Source organism: Guillardia theta (assembly GCF_000315625.1).
Source record: "Guillardia theta CCMP2712 unplaced genomic scaffold GUITHscaffold_6, whole genome shotgun sequence".
Classification (NCBI taxonomy): Eukaryota; class Cryptophyceae; order Pyrenomonadales; family Geminigeraceae; genus Guillardia; species Guillardia theta.
In genome coordinates, this window is record NW_005434668.1 from 894,448 (window position 1) to 910,629 (window position 16,182).

Genomic DNA, 16,182 nt, shown 5'->3' on the forward strand with positions numbered 1-16,182 from the left:
GTGACTCAACCACTAGGGGTAGGGTAGTCGAGGAGGGGTAAAGGTGGACCGCCAAGTTAAGTTTTCCAACATGCTGGAATTCAGAAACAGAAAGCGGAGGAGGAGGAGGAGAGGGGGAGGGAGGAGAAGGAAATTGATTGCAGGAGAAAGATCAGGATTTGTGCCAAGATACAGAAATGAAAGAAAAAGATCGCGATGAAGTGAAAATAATGCTGTAAGGGCAGGAAGCAGGACGAGTGAGGGGCAAAACAGCTGATCGGTTGTCAACCGAAATGAATTTTACTAGCAGATTGTGAAGGATTCGGGGGATGGAGGGGGGGAGGGGGGAGGGGACGAGATGAGTTATCTTCCCAGATAGACATAATTGAAGAACCTCCACACAACTTGAACTAGAATAAGGTGCAATGGGGAATCTTCATTCTAGGTACACCCCAAGACAACAAGAAAGGGAGTGGCAGACGATCGTAACTTGGCACTGTCACTTGATGCATTGATGTGCATTCATCATATGGTCGTTCCTGTGACTGAATCGCATGTTGTGCAGCTCTGCCTGAAGGAAGGTAGCTGGGATGATTGTTAGGGCCTCAACGGATTGAAGAAAGACATAAATCCACTTCACAAGCTTGCTCGTCCGGGACAAGCACAGAAGGGGGCTCCTGTGATGGAGCAGAGACAACGTGATTGGTTCCAAACTTTCAGAGAGCATCGTAGGTTGGAGGGCAGTGCACACAACCGGGCGCATGCAATCCTGCCTTTCCCATGTCGAGGATCAGCGAAGGAAGGAGCGGCAAGGAGGAGGGTCCATGGGTTTGACCTCAGGAGGACGCCCTTGTGGGTGATGACGAGATTGCTGCTCTCAGTGTGGAGCTTTCGGGATATGCTGCAGGAAGCCCTTAAGCAGCTGTTGACACATGTATTATATGTTTTACTTACTAACTCCAAGGGAGAATCATCCAAGTACCTGAGAAGAACTTTTCTGTAACATCTTCACTCCTTTCTCCGTGCAGTAGGCTGATCGGTGGCAGGCTGTTGAGTCTGCTCTTGTTCAATGTCACGACCACACATGCCAAGGTGTTCCGAGAAGTGGTTGTTTCCAGTGACAAGGTCATCTAACTAACTGTGTAAGTGTTGGTTTTTTTTTAACGGAAGTTCTGCGTTTATTCCAGTGGATTTACCTTACCAAGTTTATTTTTGATACTTCTGGAGAAGGGAAAGTTATCTACTCGATTCAAGCAGGAGGCCAACTTGTGAGAGAGCAGTTGCAGTTGTTCGTGCTTGTTCTAACGTTGATAAGGCTTCTTCGAGCCCTGTTCAATGCTCCACGTGCAATGCATACTTGAATTGTAATGTTCTTCCTTGCAAGACGTCGAGTGAAAAGATATCCTGCAGCGTGCTCTCTGAGGTTTCTCCTCCTACCACTTGTCAATGCTCATCTGTTGATTCTTGTTCCCACAGGCGAAGATGCAAAACTTTGCCAATGGTACATGTATGGTATCAAGTCCGTGGGTTGACTCCGTAAGCTGTGCCGAATACAATCAGGTCAGCATTCTCCTTTTACCATTGCCTTCCTTTTACCATTGCCTTTGTCCCTTCGTCTCCTCTCCTCCTCTTCCTCCTCCTCCTCCCCCCCACCCCCCCCACCCCTTCCTCCCCCCACCTCCAACATTTGGCTGTCAGCAACATTATCATCAACAACAACAATAACTGCAGCAGCAACATCGGCAACACCACACTGACACCTCTTGTCTTGCCATTCCTTGCCTGTCCCCACGTGCTGTCTTCCACGGGCGCAGAATTTGCAACTATCCTGGTCGGATTGTACTGCGAGCACGGCAGGATACACGAAGCTTCTCTTCTATTCGGATGTGAGAGTCGCTATTTTCACCTTATTTGATTCTTCTTGTGCTTCGATTGATTGCGACATTCAGGTTGCAGACTCGTTTTCAAACTGGGATGCTGTCTATCACGATGAAACGTTGACCTGTGAAGACAGGAAAGAGTCGAGAGGAAAGGTGGCATGGGGTGTGACGGCCTTCTCAGGGTTGCACGTGCTGCTTTCGTTGTCAATTTGGAGCCAGGAATGATCAGCCAGAGTGAAATCACAGTCTCGAAGTCAGGGGTTCCTCACATATGGTAGGATCTTGGCGATGACATGTGTAGTTGAGTTTGTAATGTGGCATTCTCTCGGATGTATCATACCTGTCTTGCGCTTGTGTTGCCACAAATGCATCTTTCACTCAAAGCTGACAGTCGGTCTTCAGGTATGTGGTGATCGCAAACTGTCAGGGATCTCTCAATCCGGTTTGTTGTCTCTTTCACTGTATATCCTCTTCACACTGTGTCAAGAACACTCCCAACATCGAAGCAGGGGTCAACATCAGGTGAGACTGAAGATTGGTGATGGTGGGGAAGTGGGGATGGGAGTGATGGGCTCACGACCATGAAGCTGGAGGTTTTCAAGAGATGACGATTTTCTCTTCTCACAGCCTGTACAACAAAGGGTGGACTCTCAACTCCGACCTGCAGATCTCGTGTAGAGGTTCTTGTCAATTCGGGGTTGACGAGCAGGTAGAAGTTTAGTAGAGTAGGTTGCTTGGTGGAACGGGGTGGAAATAGGAAGGACATAAGGGTGGAGAAGGAGGAGATGCGACAGGAGGAGATCGTGGCGATAGAGCTGCACGGGAAAGGAGGGTTGGGAGGGAGGGTTGGAGGGACAGCACTGGCGAGCAGGCGGAGTTGCTGAAGTTAAGAGGCAGGGCTTGTGGGCGATAACATTGAGTTTCCTCATCCTCTACACCCTTGAGGGACTGCTCTTCGTCTGCATTGCCCGTCATTTCATGCAAAAGAGAGTGAGTGACGATGCTACTTGCTCTCCTGGGTGTTTCCCTCTTGCAGTTCGCTCACCCTGCACCTTCGCTTCCTCGGGCTCCTGTCCCGTCTCTACCGTGAAAGTTACAGTTCTCCTCCTCCTCTCCCTCACCCTCCTCTTCCGTTTCTCTTCTTGAGAATAACAAGCTGCGGCAGCTCATGCACGAGCTTCACTGGTTCCTCTTCTTCGCCTTCTTCGCTTACTGGCTTGCGAGTGACTTGGAGGTGAGGATGGACAAGGAGAAGCAGGAGGGAGGGAGGGGAGGAGGAGCAGGACCAAAACTTCGCTGACCTCTCGTACAAGTTTGCCTACTATGATGGATATCAGAAGAGCGGTGTAGGAAATGATACGCTTAGCATTTTTGCGAGGTGAGAGGTGGAGGCTAGGGAAAGGAGGGACGTAGAGAGAAATTTCTGACTTGGATGTCACAAAAGGAGCTTGGAGATGATGGGTTTCATCATCTTCATAAATGTGCTGATAGTGATCGCACGTGGGTGGCCCATCACGACGACCAAGTTGTCAAGTGAGAAACATGATTCCTCTCCCCTCTTCTCCCCTCCCCTCCGCTCCTTTCAATTTGATCTGCTCTTCACTCCTTCATCTCCTCTCCTCTCCTTTTCTTCTTCTCTTCACTCCTTTCTCTCCTCTCCTCTCCTATCCTCTCCTCCTTGCAATCTTGGTATCTTCCTGACTCCATTTTCCCCCCTCTCCTCCACTTTGGCTCTTCTCCTTTGTTTCCTCTCCTCTCCTCTTTTCTTCTCCTCCACAGGGAAGAGTGAGAACGTGTTCTTGACTATGATCATCATCCTCGTCTACGTGGCCCTCTACTTCGCCGACATGTGAGTGCGAGTCGAGAAGCAATCTCTTGTGTAGCTGATGCTCTTGCTGACAGGCTGAGGGCTCCAGGAGACAATTCTTATCTTTACAGCAACTGGGCAGGATACATGTTCATTGCTATGAACCTCGTCCTTCTCATCCTCTTCCTCAACCTCATCCGCAGGACATATGTGAGCTCCTCCTCCTCCTCCTCCTCCTCTACCTGTACGAGTCTCAACGGACAGACTCCTCCTCCTCCTCCTCCTCCTCCTCCTCCTCCTCCTCCTCCTCCTCCTCCTCCTCTTCCTCCTCCTCCTCCTCTCCTTCTTTCCGTCCACTTTTCTTCTGCTCTTTCTTCGTTCGACCGAACTGCTTCCTTCAATTTATTTTTGCATTCTGAAATTCTTCATTGTTTGTCAAGATTTTCGAGAAGCGACTCGTCAAGCGGCTCTTTTACCGGCGTTTTGCCTTCATCTTCTCGTTATGGTTCATCCAGGTGTGATTGCCTATATTCCAAACCTAAAACTCCTCTTTGTCCTCCTCCTCCTCATCATCATCATCATCATGATCACCACCACCATTACCATCATCATACCTTACATCCTTGTATTCTCTCCCCCGTCACCTCCGCGTTGTTCCCTTATGCTTCTGCAGCTGCCGATATTTGTCGGCATTGCGTCAAGTCTGTCTGTCTGGAACCAGGCCAAGGTCATGTACGCGATACAGCGAGGCATTCAGCTCCTCGCCTTCTGTCTCATCCCCCTCATTCAAAATCCTTCAAACGCCTACGAGGTGAGACATTCTCCTAGCGAGCTCCTGATATTGACTATCACCCTCTTCCTCTCCTTGTCCTACCCCTCCTTTTCTCCTCCTCCTCCCCTCTATGCTTGTCCTACGATTGTCTCTGTCCGCCTCTCCAGATCTACTCTGTCGTCAACAACTACGATGCTCGCATCCCCTCCGTTGCCCGACAGCTGCGGGTGCAGCCCATGGGTGCCGTGAGCTCAGCGGGTACATCAACCCTCCTCTTCCCGCTCCCCCTGTGGCTGTGCTGACTGCGAGCAGGACTGCCTCCGGTGAACCCCAACATGCGAGTCAACCTCGAGGAGGAGGAGAGGATGTCGTACAAACACAAAGGAGGTGAAGGGAACGGGGCAGGCGTGGGGAACGGGGCAGGAGTAGGCGCTGGGTATGGAGATGATTCGGAGGAGGAGGAGGAGAACGGGAGAGAGGACAGAGAGAAGCATTAATATAGGGAATGAATGAATAGAATTATTTTACGGGGCCAGCAGATTAACTTTTACAGCTTCAGATGCGAATGATGTCTACTCGAGTTCTCTCTGCTACTCGATGCAGACAGTCCTCGTCCTTGAGCTGAGCATGATTATCTGATGTCACTGCCCCTTCCTCGGGGTCTCCGTTGGCACATCCTCTCGCTCAGCTGCCTTCTCCTCCTCGTTCACTCGAGCTGCTTCTCCTTCGCCGGTAGCCTGTTGCTTGTCCTCGCCCGTAGCTTTGTCCTCCTCGCCCTTGGCCTTTTCCTCTTCAGGAGCTGCCTTCTCTTCACCAGCTCCCTTCACCGTGCCAGCAACCTCCTCCATTTCTTGATCAGTCACCTTCTGCTGCTCCGGGTCAGCAGACTTCTCTCCTTCCGTAAGAGGGACAGGTTTGCTCGTGTCCGACTTCGCCGGCTCCATGACGGAGTCGAAGTCCTTGTTGAGCTGCTGAGGGACGACAGGCTCCTGTCCTGGAGATTCCATGTCTTCGGGCTCACGGGCGACCACCTGAGGACTTTCTTCTTGCTTCTGTTCCGACATGTCGCGGATGTGACGATTGACGGGATGAATCGTAAGTTTGGCGAAGGTGCCGGCAGTGTTTCCCTTGACAAGCCTCCCAGGGTTCACACACAGCACGTCGCTAGCTCTTTTGGCGTAAGCGCAGAGATGTGAAGGGACGATAAGAACATCAGGGGTGTTCTGGAACTCAAGATGGTGATAGTTGCTCATAGCGAGCTGTGCTCCTTCTGCGGGAGGAAAGAGAGGATAAAAAGATTTCTGAAGGCGAAAGTCAGCGCACAAAATCGTTCACTGACCATGCAAAGATTGACCTGCTGAATGAGATGGTTGATCACCCGAGAGATTCTGTCTCCGTTAGAGATAGACGACTCGCATCCACAGATGTGCCTGACGATGTCCGTGGTCGTCACTCCGACGACGACCTCATTGATACGGAACATGCAAGGGTTGCCCATCATGCATAGAGAGACATCCATTGCGTTTTCTTGGTCAGAATGCAGCACCTGGAAAGCCGTCAGGACACACCAGTGCACGTAAGATTATTTTGCCTCGAATTCATCAAATGGAGGCTGGGGAAAAGTGTGTCTTGTATGCAAATCTTCGAGCGAAGGAACAATAATGCAAGTCGTCGACTGATTCAAACCTTGACGGATTCGTTCTCTCATGACGTTACGGACAAGCGTCAAAGTGTCTGGAGGATCGCCATTGCTGAAACCTCCCGGGGTCCCGGCCTTGGATGGGTCGAGCAATCGATGCTGGTAGTCGACGAAAGGTCCGCAGAGGACCAGTACGTCTGGAGATTCTTTCCGCACGTACTCTAGCAAATCGTCCAGCGGAGAATAATTCAAGTCAGCACTGCAGGCACATGGTGAGGAGGATTTACAAAAGACTGCAAAGGAAACCTCGTGGTGTAGGGCCCAGAGGCCGCTACTATGCTCAGAGGTTGACCTCCAAGGAATTCTTTGGTTTCGTTGAAAATTGCCATCTGACCGGCGGGAGTCTTCATGAGCGGAACTGAAGCATCCGAGTGAATCGAATGTGCAACAATGCAGTTTCCATCAGCATTTGTTCCGTGAATCACGACAATCTGTTCATATAAGGTCAACGACTGTAAAATTGCTTTCAGTTTCACCTGTCCCGGAAACACCGCAAACTCTCCGCTTCTGGAAAGGTCCAGCTATAATCATGCGTTAATCTTTGACTTTCCACTACTGCAATCACCTTCACTCGTCGCCCATTCACTCCCTCAATAAACACCGAAGTTGCATTTATGAGGCCGGAATCCCCTTCAACACAAATCCTTCCACAGAACCACGCCAAATCTTGGGAGGGTGCATTGACCGGACTCAAACTGAAAGATTCTCCTGCCTTTTCAGCCTTCTCTTTCAACTGCAAAGGGTAGAAGGAATTGAGACCTTGAACCGTTAAGATAGCCAGGCTAACCTTCTCATTCTCGACGATTCTATCCGTATTTTCCATCAGACGATTCCTCAACGAGATGCATTTCTGCTCTACTTTTTCAAACATGTATCTCCCAAATCCTCTTCCATTATCCTGCATCGCATCAGAAATAAATCGTTAGAAAAATTCTACATCACCGTCAACCCTTGGAGTTGCTTTACTTCGCAGCGGCTCGATTCAGAGGATCCCCTTGAAGGTGCAGACGGCAAAGCCTGATGATGGGACATTAGCCACGGGACAACAAGAAGACAAGCTTGGAACCAGACCTCGTTGACGCTCTGGAAAACTTGAAGCTTATTGGATCTTCCAGAATACTTGGCTGAATCTGGAGTCTCACCCTGCATCTTGGTGTCAAATAATGCGCATTGGAACACAGAATACTGACCATAGGAGACACAAGCTGGCTTGGCGTTGAAGGGAGGCACCGTAACTTTGAGCTTGAAGATGCTTGGAAATTTGCTCGGCGCTTCAATGGTGTAACAAAACTGTCCTTCGGAAGTTGATTCGCAGAATTCGCCTCCAATTTCAACTTTGATGAAATCTCAATTTGTCGGCAGTAACATAGGAATGCATCAGCTCACATGTACATCTCCGCCGTAGTTTGCAGCCATAGTTGATGACAAGCTCTCTTGTAACATGGAGATAGATTCCTTGGTGTACAACTTCGATACCCCGACTCTACGGCTAGTTCTGCCCCCATCGAGATCTCGTGAGCATTGTGTTGATTGGAATCAGAACAAAACATCACCTCTGACCCTTCTTGTCAGATTTTCTGGAGAAGGAAAGTTTCAACGCTTGTAGATGTTCGACACGAGGTGGACCATCGATCGCGAGCTGAAAGTTGTCAGTGAAGTCTCGAGAGGTAAACAGCACAGGTCACCTGATCTGCATGGGATTCCCATCTGAAGCCTAGATCGGTGGCGGAGAAGTCGAACGTCTCACACAGCTCGACACCTTCATCGAGGTGAGGAGAGAGTATCTCAACGGACATGAGTCTTTACATTGACCAATCAGTTCGTCCTGCCCCTGGATGTCGTGCCCCAGAGCCTTGAAGGTGTTGACGATCTCGGCTTCAGAGACGACCTTCATGTCTGCAATGCGTGAGAGGTCAACTCGTTGACACAGCTGTACAGCACGAGAGGTTGTAGTTTAGTGAGAACACGACTGTTCCTTCGCTGCAATCCCACTTCTACCGCAGAGTCCCTTCATGGACCTTCAAAACTACCAAACAGACAAAATGGCATCCATGCCTCCAAATACGTATGATCACGAACTGCATGGCTCTGATACATGACTACACCTTGCCCTGCCGATCTGAGCACTCCTTTAACCTCCGGATTCTGCGGAATTCTGCCGATAATAGGACAGCAAGCATCGATTCTTTCCCATCCCACCTCGGCACTTCATCCTCTAACTCTGAAAATCCTCTTCAAGTATGTACTGCTCCCATCCCCCTCCTCCTCTCCTGCCGCCATCCCAAACACGCCTCTCCCGCGCATTTTCCGCCGACGGGAGATTTGGCGGGAAGGGTAGTGGCACATGGCATTCTGGCCTGGTGGGGTAGGGTACTCGGTTTGATACCTTACAGGGGTACTTTGAATGAGGAAAGAGGGGGTTCAGATTAACGACCAGGGTACGGTTCAGGGGAGGGGTGCGAGGGGGATGAAGTATTGTGCTGTATGAGTAGAAGCGCCCATTCAGAACGGACCCACATGAACAGCATGGCTAGAGCGAGAGGGCTGAGAACAATCTCCTGTAAAACTCAACGACAGTCCAAGGTGAAAGCAGTTTAAGGTCGAGTGTAAGAACATGAACAAGTCATGGGATGTCAGCTAGTGCAACAACAACAACAACAACAACAACAACAACAACAACAGCAAGTAAGGTATGGGGACACACGAAGGAGCCCTCAATCAATGATACGAGTCTTTAGACTTTGGTAGATTTCTACGTCTGTCAGATTTAATCCCCTTGCGATGTTTTTGAATCGCACAACTGTGCTTTTTGCCTTCTCCCTGGTCCTCTGCTGCTCGATATCTATGTGCAATGATGTTGATGAAAGCGATTCTGGCCCGTACATAAGTGCAATCATGTGTGGACGAAACGACTTTCGACGAGGAGACTTTGTTGGCCGCTTGCAGAATTCTTTGGATTTCTTGTCCTTTCAATCCAAGGAATCGGGATTGACAATGGAAGTCATCGTTGTCGAATGGAACCCCTTCCTTGACACTCCATCCTTGGCAACGCTGGTGCGAAAACCTCCCGAGTCTCATCTCAGTGTCAGGATCATCACCGTCGACAAGGCATTTCATGATCAACACGTGCTCGGGTCAGGGCAAGACTTCTTCGAGTTCATGGCCAAGAACGTCGGCGCTCGCAGAGCCCGCGGAAAGTTCATTCTCATCACCAACGGTGACGTCATCCTCAACGACGCTCTCTTCGAGATGCTCGCCTCCCGCCGCCTCCAGCAGGACGCCTTCTACCGCATCGCCCGCACAGACCTGCCGGGGATGATGGACCCTCTCTCGCCGCTGGCCATGCGGCTGTCGGCGGTCTCAGAGCTCGTGGAGATGCTCAAGCCGGAGAGGACGTGCGCGCGGGGAGAGAAGGAGTGTCCGGGGGAGTACAACAGGGGGATCTGCGAGAGCGGGGGGGCGCTAGAGGGGGAGGCGCGAGGGAGGCACGAGGGGGACCGGGACGCGGCGTATCTACCGGCAGCAGGAGACTTCTTCCTGGCGTCACGGGAGGTATTCCATCGGCTCGGGGGGTACCACCAGGTACCGAGCACGACGCACTTGGACTCGCTGCTGGTGTGCAAGGCACGGGGGCTGGGGGTACGCCAGGTGGTGCTGCTGCAGCCTTGCATGATGCTCCACCAGCGTCATCCGGCTCCGATGCAGTCGCTACGATACATATATCCCGGTTGGGAGCTGAGCGAAGAGAACTGCAAGGCGAAGGAGGAGGAGGCGAGGAGCTTCATGGCGGGGCTAGGAGGGGAGGGAAGGAGGGGAGAGGAGGAGTGCGGGGGGTCAGGGGCGAGCATGAACTGCGAGTGGGGGTATCCAGGGGAGAGGTTTAGGGAGGAGGAGGTAGGGGAGGCGGGGGCAGGGGACTGGCAGTTCCTGACACACGGGGGGAACAACGACGAGGACGTGGAAGTGCTGGTGCGGGACTGGTCTGTCAATATGCATGACAGGCTCAAAGTGATTCGCAACTCGCTGAATAGCGGCGTCATGGCGGACTCGATCTGGAAGCAGATGTACGTGCTGGCCCTGTTGCGGAGTGTTGCAGCTGCAACCGCTGAGCAGTCAAGGTGAAGTTCGGCCTCAACTGCTCGGAGAGTGACATCACCCTGCAGGGCCTGCAGTCTCGAAGTTTATTCCCGATGGCAGGAAGATTACCCTTCCATGGACATCGGAGACTGGTACAGGATGTATGGGACCAAGACTTGTAGGGACCCTGTCCCGATGATTTCTCCGTGGGAGGAGAATCGATCAGCACCGACTCGAGGAGAGACATGCGGGGCCGGGCTGAGGGACGAGAACTTGTACTTGAGCATCGTGGCATCGGGAAGGTATGATGACCTGCGAGGAGATTTTCCCGGCAGACTGCAGAACTTGATTGACATCACATCTGCGCTGGCTGACGCATATCTTCTCCCTGTGGAGATGATAATTGTAGAATGGAATCCCACGTACATCTACAGCGGAGGGAAGAAACACACAGTCAAGCTCAGTGACTTGCTGAAGAAGCCCGAGAATTCCTCTCTTGCCGTCAGAGTTGTCACCGTCGATCAGGACTTTCATCTGCGATCTGGAGGAAGGGGGTCAGCAAATTTCCTCCAGTTTGCGGCCAAGAACGTCGGCGCTCGCAGAGCCCGCGGAAAGTTCATCCTCATCACCAACGGTGACGTCATCCTCAACGACGCTCTCTTCGAGATGCTCGCCTCCCGCCGCCTCCAGCAGGACGCCTTCTACCGCATCGTCCGCACAGACCTGCCGGGGATGATGGACCCTCTCTCGCCGCTGGCCATGCGGCTGTCGGCGGTCTCAGAGCTCGTGGAGATGCTCAAGCCGGAGAGGACGTGCGCGCGGGGAGAGAAGGAGTGTCCGGGGGAGTACAACAGGGGGATCTGCGAGAGCGGGGGGGCGCTAGAGGGGGAGGCGCGAGGGAGGCACGAGGGGGACCGGGACGCGGCGTATCTACCGGCAGCAGGAGACTTCTTCCTGGCGTCACGGGAGGTATTCCATCGGCTCGGGGGGTACCACCAGGTACCGAGCACGACGCACTTGGACTCGCTGCTGGTGTGCAAGGCACGGGGGCTGGGGGTACGCCAGGTGGTGCTGCTGCAGCCTTGCATGATGCTCCACCAGCGTCACCCGGCTCCCGTACCAGAGATGAACTATATCCACACAGGCTGGGAGCTGAGCGAGGAGAACTGCAAGGCGAAGGAGGAGGAGGCGAGGAGCTTCATGGCGGGGCTAGGAGGGGAGGGGAGGAGGGGAGAGGAGGAGTGCGGGGGGTCAGGGGCGAGCATGAACTGCGAGTGGGGGTATCCAGGGGAGAGGTTTAGGGAGGAGGAGGTAGGGGAGGCGAGGGCAGGGAACTGGCAGCACTTGAGTTCATCAGGATATTCAGATCTAGTGGAGCGACTGAGGAAGCAGGGAGGGGCCCTGCATTCAAGTGATGAGGCAGCGCTCAAAGCGGGAAGGAAGCGATCGAGAGGGCACGAAGAGAACTTTCGGGTCGTGTTCTGCGTTGCGACGACGCCACAGCGGGTCAACCAGATAGGAGGAGTGCTCGACTCGATCAAGGGACAAGATTTCCACCCGGACACGATCTACCTCTCTCTGGTCGATGTCGTGGATGTCCCAAAGTGGATCTTAGAGGACCGGCGGATCCACGTCATCACTCATCCTCCTACAGACGGTCATAGTGGTGACTTGGGCCCCATCCACAAGCTCCTGGATTGCGCTGGACGGGAAAACGAGGCCAACACAGCTATCATCACGTTTGATGACGACATGTAAGCTTCGATGCTTTCCGCTGTGATGAAGTGAGGGAATGGATGTGCAGGATTCTTTCCCCGATGCTAGCAGGTCGTCTTGTTCAGGCTAGCAAGAGATGGCCGGAAGCTGCGATAGGATTTTCAGGTTGGAACGTCGACAAGTTCAAGTTCAGGTCTCCTCCTTCCTTCGAGCCCGAAGATTTCATCGGGCAGCACACGGTGAGAGAAGGATCAGAACCGATACATACAAGCGATTGACGTCATTTCTTGCCCGATCAGCCCTGGAACCTTCTGCCTAGCCGTGTGGACGTGCTCGAGGGGTACGCGGGTGTCATGTAAGGGCGACTTACTTACCTGTCGCACTTGACTAACACGCTACAGATATCGACGAGGATTGCTGGACCTCGACGGCATTGCCACCATCGTCAACGGACCGCAAGCAGCTCGTTATGCTGATGACGTCTGGATCAGCGGCTTCCTGTCCGCGTGGGAGATTCCAAGGATGGTCATTACAGTGAGAGAGGAAGGACCCCTCGAAGTGAAGGAAACAGGCATGTCGTTCAAAGTGATGTTCGGAGAGCTGTGGAAACATGCAGAGCTTGTCACGGATCGTCTCAGGAACCATGGCGATCGAGCGTTGAGGAACCAGCGAGTCGTGCAGCACTTCGACGGGTTATGGTAGGAATCAGTCGGGAAGAGCCTCATCTTGATTTAACGCGTGCTGCGTGTAAACTTTGTGTGAATGGCCGAGGTAGATGTTTTCACTCTCATCGTGCCTAGAGCAGATCAGTCTGTTTCTCCTGCATACTGTCTGTATCATCAGCTTCTTGAGTGCTTCGTTTCGATCATCTTGATTTGGACCATGTGGTAGACCGCTCAATGTTTACCGACAAGTTCCAGCGAATGAACATGATTTTCTGAAATTTGTTTTTAAATGTTGTCGAGAAGTTTCTGTATTTCAGGAGTATTCACTCCTTCTATTGTTTTTTTAAGGGCTCCTTTCTGCATGTGTACGATGTTCAACAACGGATTTTCGCAACAAGTTCCAAAGTTACCTTGTAGAACAAGAAGACCGGTTTCAGCTTATCCTTGTATTCTTTGAGAGATCCTATCTGTTATCAAGTCACACAAAGATCCAATTGGGAAGCTCCAACCTTATCCGCTGCCGCACAACAAAACTTGATGTCCTCGTTATCTAGCGACGTGCGATACAACATAGGTTTGATGCACTCGCAAGGCCCCGCCCAACTCTGAAAGACCTCAACAACTAACAAGATGTCATAATTAATGATCAAGCTCATGACAGTGAAGACAAAAAGAAAATAATGAGTGGTTTGATCAGTGAGAACAGATCTACAATAGGACAAGCAATGGTCACAATCGGATAGTTCACGGGCCAAAATGAGAGAAAGACCGCGAGTGAGGCAAAGAGGAGGGAGATAGTTTCTCATCTGCACTCACAGACAAGATCGCCTCCTATCACATCCTTGAACGATGGCTCGTCCGTCACAACCGTTTGGAACTCTTTCACTTTCCCCGCCATTGCGCCAGCCGTTGAGCAGCGATGTTCTGGTCGTTACGCATCGTTACGGACTGTGATCTGACCGTTGAAAATAAACGTTCGGTCAATCACTGAACTATCAAGCTTGTGAGCGGCGGCTCTGCTGCTCGCGATGGCAGGCGAGACGGCGGGGGTGGGGCTCTTTTTCCAGCAGGTGAGGAGGCAATGGGAAGAGGATAAGTAGGAGGAGGAAGCTTATGAGGAGGAGGAGGAGGAGGAGGAGGAGAAGGAGGAGGAGGAGGAGGAGGAGGACCTCACCTAAGGTGCTCAGGACGCCCAAGGGACCATCTTTGTGGCTTCCTTGACACCTGGAGCTGCGGCAGATCGAACTGGAGTGATCCAGGTGATCGGCTAGTTGACAGCTCGCAGCTTCATGGCTGATTGCGCTGATTTCAGAAGGGAGACATCGTTCTGAAAGTTGATGACGTCACGGTGACTGGAATGAGTCTGGCCAAAGTCAGAGACTATGTGAGTGCGGCATAGTATTTCCCATTCGTTTGCAGAGCTTTATTCATTGCAAGCTTCGCATCTCCAGGTCTTGGGGCAGAGCGGTTCGGTCTGTTGCATCACGTTCCGTCGTCCCTCAGCAGCAAACAAGTTCTGCTATGACGTAGAGGGTTGTACGTCCTGTGCCCTAGTTGATATTTCCTTTTCATTACAGGCAGACCTTGTTCGTGGCAGCGGGGAATTTCTCGATGTAGGATCTACCTGAGATGTTGTGAGGCTCTGACTCCAGTTTGCAGGTCATCGAGAAGAACAACGATTATGCGGCTCAGAAAGACAAGCTCTCTCAGCTGTTACAGAGGAATCAGGTGCCTTGAAATCCCTCCAGCTTCCTCTTCTTTGATCGTCTTGCTTTCAGAAAGACATTCTGGCTGTAGAAGCGGATATAAACACCCTTTCCAACCATCCCCCGATGAAGGCACACGGCTTGTCGTATTGATGGCGCCGAAACGGTTTACACGTTCTCACAGATTGAAGATCCACGAGTGAAGGAGCTAGCGAACGAGCTCAAGTCAAGAGTGAGCCACAATCCCTGCTCCTGCTATGGACATGACTGTGCATGACCTGGGCAGTCAGAGGATCTCCGACAGCTCCAAGAGACACGGATTCGGACCAAGGTCACTTCCCTCTCTCTCTCTTCCTACCTTGAGTTGGTGCGCGCAGGAGCGGCAGACAGACGCTGAAAGGAGGAGAATGGAGACGCAGACCCGTCTCGAGAGGGAGTGTGCGGAGAAGCTGAACATCGAATCCCGACTAAGGACCGGTCAGACCTGGCTCTCTCCTCCATCGTCAAACTGATAATCCCTGTATAACAAACTTCAGTCAAGAACGAGAGCGCGGATTTCGAAAGGTTTCATCAATGTTTGAAGAGAGCGAGATATCTTGACAAAGCAATGAAGAGCATTCGAAGAAGAATTTGCACTGTGGAGAAATGTCCAAGAGAAACTGAAGCACGATGTCGAAATCGAGGTGATCTGTCACAGCAGAATGATCAAAGATGTTTGACTCGCCAACTGAGCAGGTCTCCTCCAAGCAATTAGCCGAAGAGGCGCTTTCACAGGCATTCTCAGCATGTGGAGAGCAGACTCATCTTTCTAACGAGGTGGACTTCAGGCCATGGTGCGATTCAACGACATGAAGGCTCAGATGTTGGACCTGAGGCTCAAGGAGCAACGCATCTCGCGCTGTCTCTCCAACGTGCATGATGCTCTCGATAAGGCATCGAGACTGAACGATGTCGTCGATCAAGTGAGTGCCGCCGCTCCTCTCATCGTACTTGATAACTGTTGAAATCAGGAGCTCCATGCCTACACTCCTGCTCTTGACGCAGCGCAAGGATGGTTCTTGAACGAGCTAGTCACTACCCTGAGGTCTCCTCTCAACCTCCATGATCGCTGCGCCTGACCCGCCCTCACCTCTCAGAGCCAGCAAGTCAAGCATGCCGCCTATTCCACAACCCCCGTTGAGAGTCGTCATCAATAATCATCACTCCATGCGAGGAAGTCAAGCACCGTTTCCATCGCATGCAGCGGACTCATACTACAACAACGTGGAAAGGAATTTGTCCTTTGGCAACATGCCTGATAATACTCGATCGACTTCACAGACTGTCACAGGAAACACACAGCTCAACATGCCAGGGATGCCGCCACAGCAGCAGAATGTGATCCCAGCACCAAGAACGCCGAGGAGTCCGATGCACAACACAGAAGCCAATGCTGACATCGACATCGACAGCCTTGTGATGAAGTACGGACTGAACTTCGACGATCATGGTTCTCATCTCTTGACTGCAACATGCTTCTGCACTTTTGACCCTCCCTCTCCCCCCCCCCCCCCCTTTCTCTCTCTCCCTCTCTCTCTCTCGCTCTCTTTGCCTTCCCCGTCCCCTCTCCCCTCTCTCCCTGTCGCTCTCTACAGGTTATGCCCCGCCGAAGCCTCCTGCAACTCCTCCTCGTCCCAAAGACCTGGAGGTAAGAGGTCCGCTCCCTCGGTAGTTCTGCTGACTCATAGATGAAGGTGTTGGCCTAAACTTCGCTAGTTCTGAAGTTTCGCTTTCGTTACAACAAAATTCCTTATGCCGAATGATCAATCTTTCATCGGACTCATTAAATGCGAACTCATTAATCTTTCACGTAACAAATTGTCATGCTTGTTGTCATTCACA

General features: G+C 51.9%; 5 protein-coding genes across 5 annotated transcripts; 3 read left to right on the plus strand and 2 right to left on the minus strand.

The window, feature by feature from the left end:
* Nucleotides 1-1,461: 1,461 nt before the first annotated feature.
* Nucleotides 1,462-4,964, plus strand: GUITHDRAFT_161042 (hypothetical protein; the record flags this gene model as incomplete). The annotated part of the gene is made up of 17 exons (XM_005840338.1): nt 1,462-1,539; nt 1,794-1,865; nt 1,929-2,022; nt 2,079-2,133; nt 2,262-2,301; nt 2,347-2,381; nt 2,487-2,568; nt 2,757-2,849; nt 3,025-3,093; nt 3,173-3,237; nt 3,304-3,392; nt 3,639-3,708; nt 3,762-3,876; nt 4,107-4,181; nt 4,340-4,477; nt 4,606-4,696; nt 4,751-4,964. The coding sequence occupies 17 exons, from the start codon at nt 1,462-1,464 to the stop codon at nt 4,933-4,935; spliced, it is 1,446 nt and encodes a 481-aa protein (XP_005840395.1). The 3' UTR covers nt 4,936-4,964.
* POLA2 (DNA polymerase alpha subunit B) lies at nt 4,946-8,033 on the minus strand (the record flags this gene model as incomplete). The annotated part of the gene is made up of 14 exons (XM_005840339.1): nt 4,946-5,739; nt 5,793-5,984; nt 6,150-6,336; nt 6,384-6,568; nt 6,614-6,658; nt 6,703-6,870; nt 6,925-7,035; nt 7,080-7,154; nt 7,209-7,280; nt 7,328-7,471; nt 7,524-7,632; nt 7,691-7,776; nt 7,823-7,896; nt 7,944-8,033. Coding segments are annotated over 14 exons (2,198 nt in total), but the record flags the coding sequence as incomplete, so codon positions are not given.
* A 1,098-nt stretch (nt 8,034-9,131) lies between these two features.
* Nucleotides 9,132-12,632, plus strand: GUITHDRAFT_101120 (hypothetical protein; the record flags this gene model as incomplete). The annotated part of the gene is made up of 5 exons (XM_005840340.1): nt 9,132-10,255; nt 10,301-11,968; nt 12,019-12,169; nt 12,230-12,285; nt 12,332-12,632. The coding sequence occupies 5 exons, from the start codon at nt 9,132-9,134 to the stop codon at nt 12,630-12,632; spliced, it is 3,300 nt and encodes a 1,099-aa protein (XP_005840397.1).
* A 63-nt stretch (nt 12,633-12,695) lies between these two features.
* GUITHDRAFT_150407 (hypothetical protein) lies at nt 12,696-13,486 on the minus strand. The gene is made up of 3 exons (XM_005840341.1): nt 13,105-13,486; nt 13,006-13,062; nt 12,696-12,952 (listed from the first exon to the last, which is right to left on the minus strand). The coding sequence occupies exons 1-3, from the start codon at nt 13,249-13,251 to the stop codon at nt 12,881-12,883; spliced, it is 276 nt and encodes a 91-aa protein (XP_005840398.1). The 5' UTR covers nt 13,252-13,486; the 3' UTR covers nt 12,696-12,880.
* Nucleotides 13,487-13,623: 137 nt separating this feature from the next.
* On the plus strand, nt 13,624-16,046 carry GUITHDRAFT_133137 (hypothetical protein; the record flags this gene model as incomplete). Its single annotated transcript, XM_005840342.1, has 15 exons — nt 13,624-13,665; nt 13,783-13,854; nt 13,908-13,979; nt 14,255-14,323; nt 14,486-14,533; nt 14,588-14,632; nt 14,679-14,778; nt 14,838-14,865; nt 14,915-14,984; nt 15,037-15,117; nt 15,162-15,263; nt 15,312-15,385; nt 15,573-15,790; nt 15,936-15,988; nt 16,035-16,046. 15 exons carry the CDS (start codon nt 13,624-13,626, stop codon nt 16,044-16,046), a joined length of 1,086 nt encoding a protein of 361 aa, XP_005840399.1.
* Between the last annotated feature and the right edge of the window lie 136 nt (nt 16,047-16,182).

Excerpts from the sequence above, each read along its gene's own strand:
- GUITHDRAFT_150407 (XM_005840341.1), bottom strand. The coding sequence starts at position 13,251 with ATGAGCTTGATCATTAATTATGACATCTTGTTAGTTGTTGAGGTCTTT. Across the intron at positions 13,063-13,104 it reads GTTGTGCGGCAGCGGATAAG|ATAGGATCTCTCAAAGAATA; the intron begins GTTGGAGCTTCC and ends ACTTGATAACAG. Across the intron at positions 12,953-13,005 it reads CGGTCTTCTTGTTCTACAAG|AAAGGAGCCCTTAAAAAAAC; the intron begins GTAACTTTGGAA and ends GTACACATGCAG.